The 13411-nt window shown below is 35.6% G+C and overlaps 1 protein-coding gene across 2 annotated transcripts in view; it reads left to right on the forward strand.

Moving 5' to 3' along the window:
• MTBP (MDM2 binding protein) overlaps positions 1 to 13411 on the forward strand; it is a 78963-nt gene that overhangs the window by 20948 nt on the left and 44604 nt on the right. For both annotated transcript variants that reach the window (XM_033202737.1, XM_033202736.1), the window contains exon 11: positions 5716 to 5833. In XM_033202737.1, the coding sequence (XP_033058628.1) occupies positions 5716 to 5833 (118 nt within the window). The remainder of the gene's footprint in view (positions 1 to 5715; positions 5834 to 13411) is intronic.

Raw genomic sequence — 13411 nt, forward strand, 5'->3', positions numbered from 1 at the left:
TGCACTGAGAATAAAAAATGCCCTGTTTCTATTTTAATCCAGGTAGCTAAGTAGCTCTCTATATAACCCTGTCCAGTCACCTAATCTTTTGGAGCTGCTTCACTGTATGGATTGAGAATATTATTATTTATCATTAATTATCTCATCTATATTGTCAGATAAGGGAAGAAAGAAATATAGATGGTATAGTAGAAAGTCTTCAATGGAAGAGCATGGTTTTTAGAAAGCTTGACTTTAAGCCATAGCTGCCCCACTCACTGGCTTATAGCTTTTCATATTGCAAACTGGAAATCATAATCCCCGTGTTACCTATTTCAGAGTTGTAATGAAAACCAAATTGGATGTATTTTATAAACTACCAATTATGATGTAAAAGATGGTTGCTACATAATTTTTTATTGTCTTTGAAGTTTATGTGGCCCAAATGATTGACACACGTAAGTGAAACAGTTTCCTTAAAAGTACAAAACACTAGATATTCTCTAAGTAATTTGAAGGTATGGTGAAATTTATAGAAATTTTACAGAGAAATTTGTAGAAATCTTATAGAGACTCTTTCCTTTTTTTTTTTTTTTTAATAAGACAGAGTCTCACTCTGTCACCTAGGCTGGAGAGCAATGGTGCGAGCTCGGCTCATCACAACCTCTGCCTCCCAGGTTCAGGTGATTCTCCTGCCTCAGCCTTCCAAGTAGCTGGGATTACAGGCATGTGCCACCATGCCTCGCTAATTTATAGAGACTATTTCAAGTCAACATCAGATCTGTACCTATAGTTTAGCACAGGTGTAACATAATCATTAGTCCATCTAGTTATTGAAGATAGGCAACATTAATTCTAGAAGCACCCTAAACTATTAATGTTTAATAATGTATTTTCAGTTGTTTTGTTTTAAATTTGTTGTATTAGATTATCATTTTTTCTTCTTGAACCACAACTGTAAAATATTAGAACATACTTTATTAGTAAGGAATAGATACTTTATAACTATGTTCCCAGTTTAATGCAGCAAAAGGGATTATTTTTGAAGCCATATATTATGTAACTTAGAAAACAAATCTAAATATGAAGTAATTTATTTTTCTTATACATTGAGTTACGATTTGTTTTTTACTTTTTTTTTTAGATGGAGTCTCACTCTGTTGCCCAGGCTGAAGTGCAGTGGTGTGATCTTGGCTCGCTGCAACCTCTGCCTCCTGGGTTCAAACAATTCTCCTGGCTCAGCCACTCAAATAGCTGGAACTATAGGCATACACCACTATGCTTGGCTAAGTTTTTTTTGTATATTTACTAGAGACAGGGTTTCGTCATGTTGGCCAGGCTGGTCTTGAACTCCTGACCTCAAGTGACCCACCCATCTCGGCCTCCCAAAGTGCTGGGATTACAGTCGTGAGCCACTGCACCCAGTCATTTTTCACGTTTTTGAAAAAGTGTATAATTACATGCCAGTTCTTTGAAATGAAGTGTTTTATAACTTGGGTTTCAGCTGGGTGTGGTGGCTCATGCCTGTAATTACAGCACTTTGGGAGGCCAAGGTGGGTGGATCACCTGAGGTTAGGAGTTCGAGACCATCCTGGCCAACATGGTGAAACCCCGTCTCTACTAAAAATACAAAAAATTAGCCGGGCGTGGTGGCGCTTCCCTGTAGTCCGAGCTATACAGGAGGCTGAGGCAGGAGAATCATTTGCATCCAAGAGGTGGAGGTTGCAATGAACCAAGATCGCACCACTGCACTCGAACCTGGGCAACAGAGCGAGACTCCATCTCAAAAAATAAATAAATAAGTAACTTTGGTTTCATTTGTTAAACAATTAATTTTTTTTTCTTTTTTTTAATGTTTTTACTGCTAGTATCTGCCAGATGCCTGTTTGTAATATTGGATAGAATAAGGTGGACAGGCCCTTTCTCAGGAAACTTTCATGGTGCTTAAGTTGTATTGCTTTGTATGATCGTCAGTCAGCATCTTAGCTTAATCAAATTATCTCTCTATGTAGCTATGGTTAGCCCCAGAATATAAGTAAAAGCTTCTTGGAGTAAAGCTTATAAGCTTGATTAGGGAAAGACAAGATAGGATTGTTAGGAAGTTATGATGTTCATTAATCTTCTGGCTGGGAAATATTTCTTCGAAGAGAGGAATTTGCAAAGCTAGAAACGTGATTTCCACAATGACTCTTGTTGGAGAGGACCTACTGAAAATACTTACTCAAGATTTTGAAACTCAGGCCAGGTGCAGTGGCTCATGCCTGTAATCCCAGCACTCTGGAGACCGAGGCGGGTGGATCACCTGAGGTCAGGAGTCCGAGACCAGCCTGAGCAACATGGTGAAACCCCGTCTCTACTAAAACAATAGAAAACATTAGCCAGGCATGGTGGCACGCGCCTACTTGGGAGGCTGAGGCGAGAGAGTCGCTTGAACCAGGGAGGCAGAGGTTGCAGTGAGTCGAGATCACACCACTGCACTCCAGCATGGGCAACAGGGTGAGACTGTCTCAAAAAAAAAACCAAAAAAACCCCAAGATTTTGAAAGTCAGATTTGACATGTTATTTGGTGTTTATATTCTAGAGATAGAATGATAGCCTGAACAGATCAGATCATCCTCAAGTCTCAGAGTTATCTAATGATTAGTGTATGGGTGCAAGTTATCAGTACCTAGGTGTATTAAGAATGCATTATAAACAACTGACAAATTTATTTTGTAGGGAATTATAGTTTATGTGATTTAGAAATACTTATTTTCATATTTGAAGCAAATGTCCAGTCAATATCAGGCTGTCTCCGAAGTGTGGCCATTTCAGCTAATGGTCCCACCGCATTTATATTAGGCTGTAAGTAATGCATTTAACTGCAATTAGCATCTCTAAAATGTTGAGAGAGCTGTAACTGGGACCCAGTCTGGCATACTCACATTACAGCCTTGTCCACCTTTTTGACTATACAGTCTGGTCACATTTTTTGGGCTATGGAGTCTTATATATGCAAGAAAGAAGAACTAGGATTTAATGTCGAGAAAATTAGATATATTTTTTATATTTAATGATTATTTTCTATTGCTAAATATTTTTATTTTTAATTTCTAATTCTTAACTACATAAAATATATTTGACTTTAAAAAGATTATGGCTATAATAATAAAGAAAAATAAGCATATTTCTTTTAACCTTTCTTATTTTGTTCCTAACATATTAGGTTGATGTAAAAGTAATTGTGGTTTCAGACCATGAGTTTTAAATCATTATAACTAGGCTCAAACACATCTTTATGAATAAAAATAGAAACCATTACGATCAACACATTTTTGCCAATGAGAATTAAGTTTTTTTATTCCTGTAGTATAAAAATCCATGCTTTGGAATTCTATGAACTCTTAGAAAGCATTTTCTGCATCCTGCCTTGCCTGTGGAAGCATTTTCCCTGCAAAAAGTTGTTGAGATGCTTGAGGAAGTGGCAGTCAGTTGGTGAGAGGTCAGGTGAATGTGATGGATGAGGCAAAACTTGTAGCCCAGTTCATTCAACTTTTGAAGCATTGGTTATGTGACATGTGGTTGGGTGTTGTCATGGAGAAGACTTGGGCCCTTTCTGTTGACCAATGCCGGCTATAGGTGTTGCAGTTTTTGGTGCATCTCATTGATTTGCTGAGCATAATTCTCAGATGTAATTATTTCACCAGGATTCAGAAAGCTGTCATGGATCAGAATGGCAGCAGACCAGGAAACAGTGACTATGATCTTCTTTTTAGTGCAAGTTTGACTTTGGGAAGTGCTTTGGAGCTTCTTCTCGGTCCAGTCACGAGACTGGTCATCGCCCACTTTTCGTCACACAATCTGATTGAGAAATGGTTCGTTGTTGCATAGAATAAGGGAAGACGACGCTTCAAAACGATGATTTTTAAAGTTTTTGCTCAGCTCATGAGGCACCTACTTATTGAGCTTTTGGGGGTTTATTTAGTTATTTGTTTGTTTTGTTTTGTTTTTGAGATAGAGTCTCACTTTGTTGCCCAGGCTGGAGTGTCATGGCTCAGTCTGGGCTCACTGCAATCTGCCTCTCGGGTTCAAGCAATTCTCCTGCCTCAGTCTCCCAAGTTTCTGGGACTACAGGCGTGTGCCACCATGCCTGGCTAATTTTTGTATCTTTAGTAGAGACAGGGTTACACCATATTGGCCAGGGTGGTCTCGAACTCCTGACCTCAGGTGATCCACCCACCTTGGCCTCCCAAAGTGCTGAGATTGCAGGTATGAGCCACCATGCCTGGTCTTATTGAGCTTTCTAATTTGCTTCAAATGCCGAATGGTCGACAGTGAGTTCTTCTGCAACTTCTTCTGTAGTTGTAAGAGGATCAGCTTCGATCATTGCTCTCAATTGGTTGTTGTCTACTTCCTATGGCCAGCCACTATCCCACTCCTCTTCAAGGCTCTCATCTCCTTTGCAAAACTTTTTGAACCTTCACTGCACTGCATGTTCATTAGCAGTTCCTGGGCCAGATGCGCTGATGTTGCAAGTTGTCTCCACTGCTTCTTGACCTGTTTTGAACTCGAATAAGAAAATTACTCACATTTGTTTTTTGTCTAACATCATTTCCATAGTCTAAAATAAACATAAACAGCAAGTAATAAGTTATTAACAAGAAAATATAAAGCGAGAAATGCTCATTAAAATGATGTATAACATAACCACATTTATTTAAGAACATATTCCAATATCAAACGGCAAATTTCAACAATGCAAAAACCACAATTACGTTTGCACCAACTTTAATATTTATTTTTATATCTGTGAATTAAGAATGCATAAGTAAAAATAATAAATAGCAACAAAACATTAAAATATTAGTGATCACATATTTCATGTAACCAGTCCATCAATATAGGACAATTAAAAATGATTTTGCACTAACTCTAAGATCTTTGGCAAAAGCTTTGCCTAAATTTTCTCAGAGTTTTAAAATGAAATACCTTTTACTGAGATGTGCTGATTGATGTAGCTGCATTTCTGAATTAACTGGAAAAATATAACTTTCAGAATTGTGGTTTGTTTTATTCAGGCCTTAGTAAACTGAGAGTTTACCTAAATATATTATGGTGATTTTGGTGAACCAATATTTAATAAGCATCTGTATCCCCAGCCCTGGCAATAGAAAGATGAATAAGCTGAGTTTGCTCATAAATCAGTCAGAAGTTGCTGTATGTTTTCTACCATGTAATTCATTGTCTTCTCAGTTTGTACCTATTAGCATTAAATCTCTGATTTCCAGGAACAAAGTTTCTAAATTGCCAGCAAATGTATTCTAATTTTGAAACTAGTACAATAATCCATCTAGTCAAAAAGTTATAAGATGATGGTTAAATATACAAAATATTTTGGTGCTAAAGCTCAGCCTTACACTGTTTTGTATATACACAAATAAATTATATCCACAACCTGAACTTGAAGCAAATATTGTGAATTTTTCAGAGATGTATACCTCAGTGGAAAAGGGAAGCCTGTAGCATTTAATGCCTTTACTGTTTTTGTTTGTCTGCGTTTTAGCTTTTGTTTTGTTTTATTTTGACAGAGGGTGGGCCACTGTTCTTACTTTTTAGTCTTTATAGTGGAGGTTTTTGGAGAGGGCATTACTAAATGCATGTTAAATTGGTGAAATATGAGTGGAAAATTGTCACTTGGCACTATTCAAGAGTGAATCTCAGTGTGCAATCAATGAAAATATGATCTGTTTTATCCAGGTTGGTGCTCTTTTTGTATTGCCATGTACCGTTAGTAACATACTTATTCCACCTCCCAACCAACTCAGTTCAAGAAAATGGAAGGAATATATAGCTAAAAAGCCTAAAACAATCAGTGGTGAGTATTACATGTTTCAATTGTTTTAATGATGCAGCATAGTTAATGTATGTATCAAATTTGAAGTGAAGATAACATTTCTATATGAGAAAACAGTATTTCATATTATTGCTATTGATTACCAGGAGTCTACATCATTTTCAGATGTTTAATTGCAACCTACTGTAACATAAAGTATCTCTAACCATATTCATTTAAAATGCTAGTGATCTAAAGGCAGAACTCTTGGTTCATTAGATAGCTAATTATATTGAACGTGGGTTTTTTTAGAGATGTTTCAGGAATCAAATATGTGAAAAGAGCGGTTCATTTATTATATGGTACATTAAAAAAAAAAACCTGTGATAATTTTTTGAAGAAATTAGTAGAAGTTATTTATTTATTTATTTAGAGATAGAGTCTCACTTTGCCACCCAGGCTAGAGTGTGATGGCACGATCTTGGTTCATTGCAACCTCCACCTCCTGGGTTCAAATGATTCTCTTGCTTCAGCCTCCCTAGTAGATGGGATTACAGGCACCCACCACCACGCCTGGCTAATTTTTGTATTTTTAGTCGAGATGGAGTTTCACCATGTTGGCCAGGCTAGTCTCGAACTCTTGACCTCAAGTGATCCACCCGCCTCCGCCTCCCAAAGTGCTAGGATTACAGGCATGGGCCACTGCGCCTGACCTAAGGTTTTTTATTTAACAGTTTAACTGTATCTTACACACTATTCCAAGTATTCTATTTTAGATATACTGATTCATTTAATTTTGTAATAACCCCGTATACTTATTTTTATCCCCATTTTATAGATGAAGGAATTGGAGCCTAGAGAAGTGACAAAGCTATTAGTTGACAGAACCTATGGCTCTGTCACTTCTCCAAGGGTTTGAACCTGTGCTCTTGTGCTCTCTACCACTACTCTGTGTTCCCACTCGGTTCCCCTAGTATATTCAAGATGTCTTTATCCAAATGAAAATTTCTGTTATAAAATCAGAGATTAAGTCTAAACCCTAGTATTTCATGAGGTGATTGTGGCTTAGAATGTTAAAATTACTTTCCCAAAGTCACATTGATGAAATGTGTTCCATCATACTTTGGCTTTGATGTGTGTTTTTTAAATTGAACAAAAATTTTTTACTTTTTTTTAGCTTATAGTTTTTGTGACCCATAATGTGATGGGACTAAGAACTGTAATTGAGACATGTGTACCAGAAGAATTATGAAGAAATCTGTAGAAATACTCCACAGGGCCCTTGAATTTTGAGGAATACAATTTTAAAAGCAGTAGCTTATACAGTATAGATCTTCTATTTTTCCATATAAGAAACAGGAGAGATACTGAATTCTATTTTAGCAGATGTTGAATTCCAAATGTAGGTAAGATATCTATGTGGAAATTTAAATGTAGAGTTTGAATTTTAGGTACAGATCTCTAGATAATAGGGCTGGATATTTGGATTTTGAGTTTTCCAGCAGTTTTATCTATTGTGTAATAAGCCATCCCAAAACTTAGTGACTTGAAAGAGCAAACACTTTATCTGCTTATAGTTTTGCAGTCTGAGCTGCCCTCAGCATCTACTGATCTCACCAGAGGTCATTGATGTGGGCGTTTTGAACTTGCAAATCATTTGGGGGCTGGGTTCAGCAGAGCTGGCTGGCTTTTTCTCTCCATTTAGTCTCAGAGCCTTTTCCTTGCTACATGGTCTTCTCACATGATCTCTCCTGCAAGTTAGCTGGAGTTTTTCCATGGTGGCTCAGGACAAACATAGAGAACTTGAAACTACCAAGACTTTAAGGCTTAATCCCAGGACTTTACTTCTGTTACATTCTGTTATTTAGAGCTAGTTACAAGAATAGTCCAAATTCAAGGAGGAAGTACCTATCTAAAGATGTGAATAATAGGAAGCCACCAATGTAAAAAGTCTACCATAGGTGCCTACTAGTTAGGAATGTAGAATGTTAGTTAGGAATGGTTGAAAACAACAACATATAAAGAACATGGCTAGAGAAGAGAGCTAAGGATAGAGTCTTTAGAAATACAGTCATCCCTCAGTATCCACTGGGAATTGGTTCCAGGACCCCTGTGGATAACAAAATTCCTAGATGCTCAAACCCCTCATATAAAATGGAGTAATAGTTGCATATAACCTGTGCACATTCTCCTGTATACTTTAAATCATCTCTAGATTACTTATAATGCCTGATACAATGTAAATGCCCTGTAAATACTTGTTATACTATATGGTTTTTTAAATTTATATTCTTCTCAGTTATTAATTTGTTATTTTTAAATTTTTTCTGGAAGATTTTCAATTCGTGGTTGGTTGAATCCACAGTGTGAAACCCGTAGATGTAGAGGGCAAATTGTACCTGCATGTAAGGTGAAAGTGGAGGGAAAGTTAGGAAATGATATGGTAAATGATCTTTGGAAGACCCTAGCAAGTTATCGTTAACATCAGCATTAAAATACCATTGATAAAGAGCATGGTGCAAAGTGTGGGAAATAAAGGAGCATCAAACTGGGTTTTTACACTTGAGGAAGTAGATTCATGGTCTTTTTCTTTGTGAAATTTATACTCAAGTGAGGAATGTACCTAGGAAAATAATTATGTCTGTTTAGCCAACATTGTGAAGGCAAAATGAAAGGTACTTCCAGAGTGTATCACCTAACATAGCCTTAAGAGTTGAAGAGAAGTTTCCTGTGGGAGGAGACATTATTACTGTAACTTACGGCACCATACTAATACATGAATAAGTACAGCTTTTAACCATTCTCATCTCACAGGGAACAAATATATATTGGGTAATTTTGGCACTTGCTAAAACAAAATCAGAAATAGATTTTCTGAGTGGCAATATAATCAATTTCACTTATTCTACATATAATCATGGAATAATACTGATCCATTTCTCAGCTTTACATATGTCCAAAATTGATTAAACATATGTAGACATATGCAATCAGTTAATCATAATATTAACATCTCCTCAGTAAACTTGAGTATATTCTGGCAGCCCATTCATTATTTATTTTTCCTCTTGTAACTTTCTCCAGCTTCAAACAACCATTACGTTGGAACTTCTGATTTTAAGGTAATTTACTCTTAACTTAGGTGTGGGGTTTTTTTGGCATGATTTCCATTGTAATTTTAAGAAAATACCATGTGGCTTGATTTGATTTTTTAAAATTATCTCTTCTTGAAAATTGAGCATTAATATTGGTAACTTGTGAATAATAATAAGACACAGATCACATAATCTTTGAAGCCAGATTGTTGATTACTGATTAGACTGGACCATTAAGGGCTGATTAAGCTGACACTTTACAGTATTTAAAAAGAAAATCTTAGAAGTAGAAATAAAATCAAACTGGACAGTTTATTATTCAGTTCTCTTCTACCCATAATTCTCTCTGTAGGAGAAATTCTTACCCATTAATGGAATTTTTTTTTTGTAAAAATAGAGAAGCTGAGTTTTAGCTAATGTAAAAGCTTCAATAACTCACACCTGGCAAACTTCCTATCCCTTCCTAACATCACTAACAATACCCTTTCTCACTATCATATAGCGACTCTCAGATCATTCTCCTACACCATGACTCTGTTTCTCCACAGTCTTCTGAATTATGCCCAACTGTTCTCTGTTGTTGCCACATATGTTCCAGAATCTTCATTCTAACTTTGTACTGTTTCCTGAAAGTATTCCTTGATTTTACTCCTTTGTGACTTTATTATTCATTCATACATCTAGTGAGTTATACCTTTTATTCATTTATTTGAATATACAGCAGATATTGTGTATCAGGCATGGTACTGTTATCTTGGGGTTACTGATTCATGAGATAGACTTGAGTCTTCCTCTAATGGAATTTACACTGTACCACAGAAAATAGATATTCAGAAGTTATTATAACATTGTATTTAGTAGTCACTGACTCGGAAAAATCCCCAAGACATACTGAATGAAAAAAGCAAGGTATGCAATAGTTATACTATTATTAATCATAAAAACAACTTTATGTGTATTGAACATTTAAACATATTTGTATATGCGTTAAGTATCTGCTTTTTCAACAGATATTTTTATCGGGCACTTACACTATATTAAGCACTGTTTTACATGCTGGACCAGCAGTAAATAGAACAAAATCCTTGCCCTAATGGAGCTTACTTTATGGTGGAGGTAACAGGTTTAGTTTTTCCCCCAGATAGCCATATGACTAGTTCCTAATTTTTTCAGGTCTTTACTCCAAAATCATTTTTCTCTTTTAGGACCTTTTTTGCCAGCCCATCTAACGTTGCAAACAGACTCTTCTCCTGACCTCTTATTCATCTTCCTAGCTTTATCTTTTTGCCTTAATACTCATGCTGTCTAATGTACTAAATGTGTGTCTGCCTGACACTTAACAGTTACTCAAAAGTGTTTGTTAAATAATGAGTGAAGTATATATTTCTAGATAGTAATAACTGCTCTCCAGACAGTTAAAGAAAGACTTTGAATGAACTCCATCCATGTAGTATGAACCAAAATTTGTGCTCCAATTTTTATCAGTTTCATCCTTTGATGAAATAAAAAATATATATGTATTAATTTGAACCATATGTTGTTTTTGTATATCAAAAATTGTTTTGTATCAGCAGTTTCATAGAGTGAACTAAAATGGACAAACAGTGCCCAATTTGAAGTATGGTTTAATTATAATAGCAGATGAATGCCTTTTAAAACTGGTATTCAATAAATTCCCAGAAATTATTATGATACAGGAAAAATGCAAAAGCACTGTACAAACAAATGCAATTAAGTCAACCATATTACATTTCAAAAGAAAAATGTCTATATGTAAAACTTACTGAGAAGACAGATGAATAGTGAAAAATGGCTGGCTCACCATGTTTACAGAGATATTTTATGAAGTTGTCAAAAAATTAAATGATCATGTGCAACCTAAACAAATCATAGATAAGTAATAAAAAATTTTATCTCCCAATATTGAAGGCCTACTATGTGCCATATGCTGTAGATTCATTATCTTTAATTCTCAAAACAATATTGAGAAGTAGGTTTTTAAAAAATCCTTTATATTACAATTGAGAAAAATAAGGTAATCAAGGAAACCAAGAACCTTATCTAATGTCACAGGGTGGAATTAGAATTTCTACCTAATTTTGAATGTATCTAAAGGCCATGCATGATTTGTTTTGTCACATAATGTATACTTTCATTGAAAATAATTTTTTAAACTTGGTCTTTTTGGCCTTTGATAAACACCCCTTCATGCTAAAACTCTCAATAAGCTAGGTATTGATGGAACGTATCTCAAAATAATAAGAGCTATTTATGACAAACCCATAGCCAGTATCATACTGAATGAACAAAACCTGGAAGGATTCCCTTTGAAAACTGGCACAAGACAAGGATGCCCTCTCTTACCACTCCTATTCAACATAGTATTGGAAGTTCTGGCCAAGGTAATCAGACAAGAGAAAGAAATTAAACGGTAGTCACATAGGAAGAGAGGAAGTCAAATTGTCTGTTTGTAGATGACATGATTGTTTATTTAGAAAACTCCATCGTCTCAGCCCAAAATCCCCTTAAGCTGATAAACAACTTCAGCAAAGTCTCAGAATACAAAAAATCAGTGTGCAAAAATCACAAGCATTCCTATACACCAATAATAGACAAACAGAGAACCAAATCATGAGTGAACTCACAATTGCTACTAAGAGAATAAAATACCTAGGAATCCAGCTTACAAGGGATGTGAAGGACCTCTTCAAGGAGAACTACAAAGCACTGCTCAAGGAAATAAGAGAGGACACAAACAAATAGAAAAATATTTCATGCTCATAGACAGGTGGAATCAGTACCATGAAAATTGCCTTACTGCCCAAAGTAATTTATAGATTCAATGCTATCCCCATCAAGCTACCACTGACTTTCTTCACAGAATTGAAAAACTACTTTACATTTCATATGGCACCAAAAAAGAGCTCGTATAGCCAAGACAATCCTAAGCAAAAAGAACAAAGCTGGAGGCATCACGCTACCTGACTTCAAACTATACTACAAGACTACAGTAACCAAAACAGCATGGTGCTGGTACCAAAACAGATATATAGACCAATGGAACAGAACAGACACATACAAAAATTAGCTGGGCATGGTGGCAGGTGCCTGTAATCCCAGCTGCTCTGGAGGCTGAGGCAGGGGAATCGCTTGAACCCAGGAGGCAGAGGTTGCAGTGAGCCGAGATCATGCCACTGCACTCCAGCCTGGGTGATAGAGCGAGACTCCATCTCAAAAAAATAAATAAATAAATAAAAATAAAAAAGACATAAAAGAAATTGACGAACTAATCCTAAGTTTATATGGAATTGCAAAGCACCTAAAATGACCAGAACAATTTTGAAAAGTAAAAACAACATTTGAGAACTTAGCTACCTGATTTCATGACTTATTATAAAGCCACAGTTATCAAGACATTGTGGTGTTGGGCTAAGAATACATAGATCCATGGAACAGAATAGAGTCAGATGCCAATGGCAAAAGGACAGTCTCAACACACTGCTGGAAAACTTGGATATCCATATGTAAAAATTATTTATATGTATATATATGTATTTAGCCTTTTACTTTAAATGAAAATTAGCTCAAAATGGGTCATATAACTAAATTCAAGAGCTAAAATTATAAAACTTTTGTAAGATAACATAGATAACATAGATTACAGATCTATAAATTAGAAAAAGAAAACAAATTTATAGAGTAGAATTCACCAAGGTTCAGATGCTTACTTTTTGATGAACACTATTAGAACATTTAAAAACAAGCTACGTAGAGAAAATAGTTCCAATCATATATCTGATAATGGACAGATATATTTGAAAAATTCTCACAATTTTATATATAATAAAACAACCCAATTAATAAGTGAGCGAAATGCTTGAATAGACATTTCACCAAAGAAGATACATGAATGACTAGTAAACTCCATGAAAAGATGCCCGACATCATTAGTCTTTTGGGAGATGCAAATTACAACCAAAATGTGATTCTACAACACACTCACTAGAACAGCTGTAATTTAAAACAGTGACTATCATATGTTGATGTGGATGTGGAGAAACTGCACATCTCACACATTGTTGCTGGGGGTGTGCAATATAGCACATCTACTAAGGAAACCAGTTTGTTAGTTAAAATTGCACTTGACTGTACAACCCAGACCTTTCATTCCTAGATATTTACCCAGGAGAAATGAGAGCATATGTTTACTCAAAGGTTTATATGCAAGTGTTTATAAAAGCATTATTCGTAATAGCCAACACTTGGAAACTATGCAAATATCTATCATCTGGTGAAGAGATCTTTTTTTTGCATATAGTGGAATACTGAGGAATGAGAAGGCATGAAAAGTTTGGGGTGTACCTGAAAAACATAATGCTAAGTTTATAAATAAAGTCAGACAAGATTAGATTATTTATTGTAAGATTATATGTATGAAATTTCTATAAAAGGCAGGAAACAAAGCAGATCAGTGGTTGTCTGAGGCCATGGATAGAAGGGAGATCGACTGCAAAGGTGTGATGGA

This window comes from Trachypithecus francoisi, unplaced genomic scaffold (genome assembly GCF_009764315.1).
Source record: "Trachypithecus francoisi isolate TF-2019V2 unplaced genomic scaffold, Tfra_2.0 Lachesis_group7, whole genome shotgun sequence".
Lineage (NCBI taxonomy): Eukaryota > Metazoa > Chordata > Mammalia > Primates > Cercopithecidae > Trachypithecus > Trachypithecus francoisi.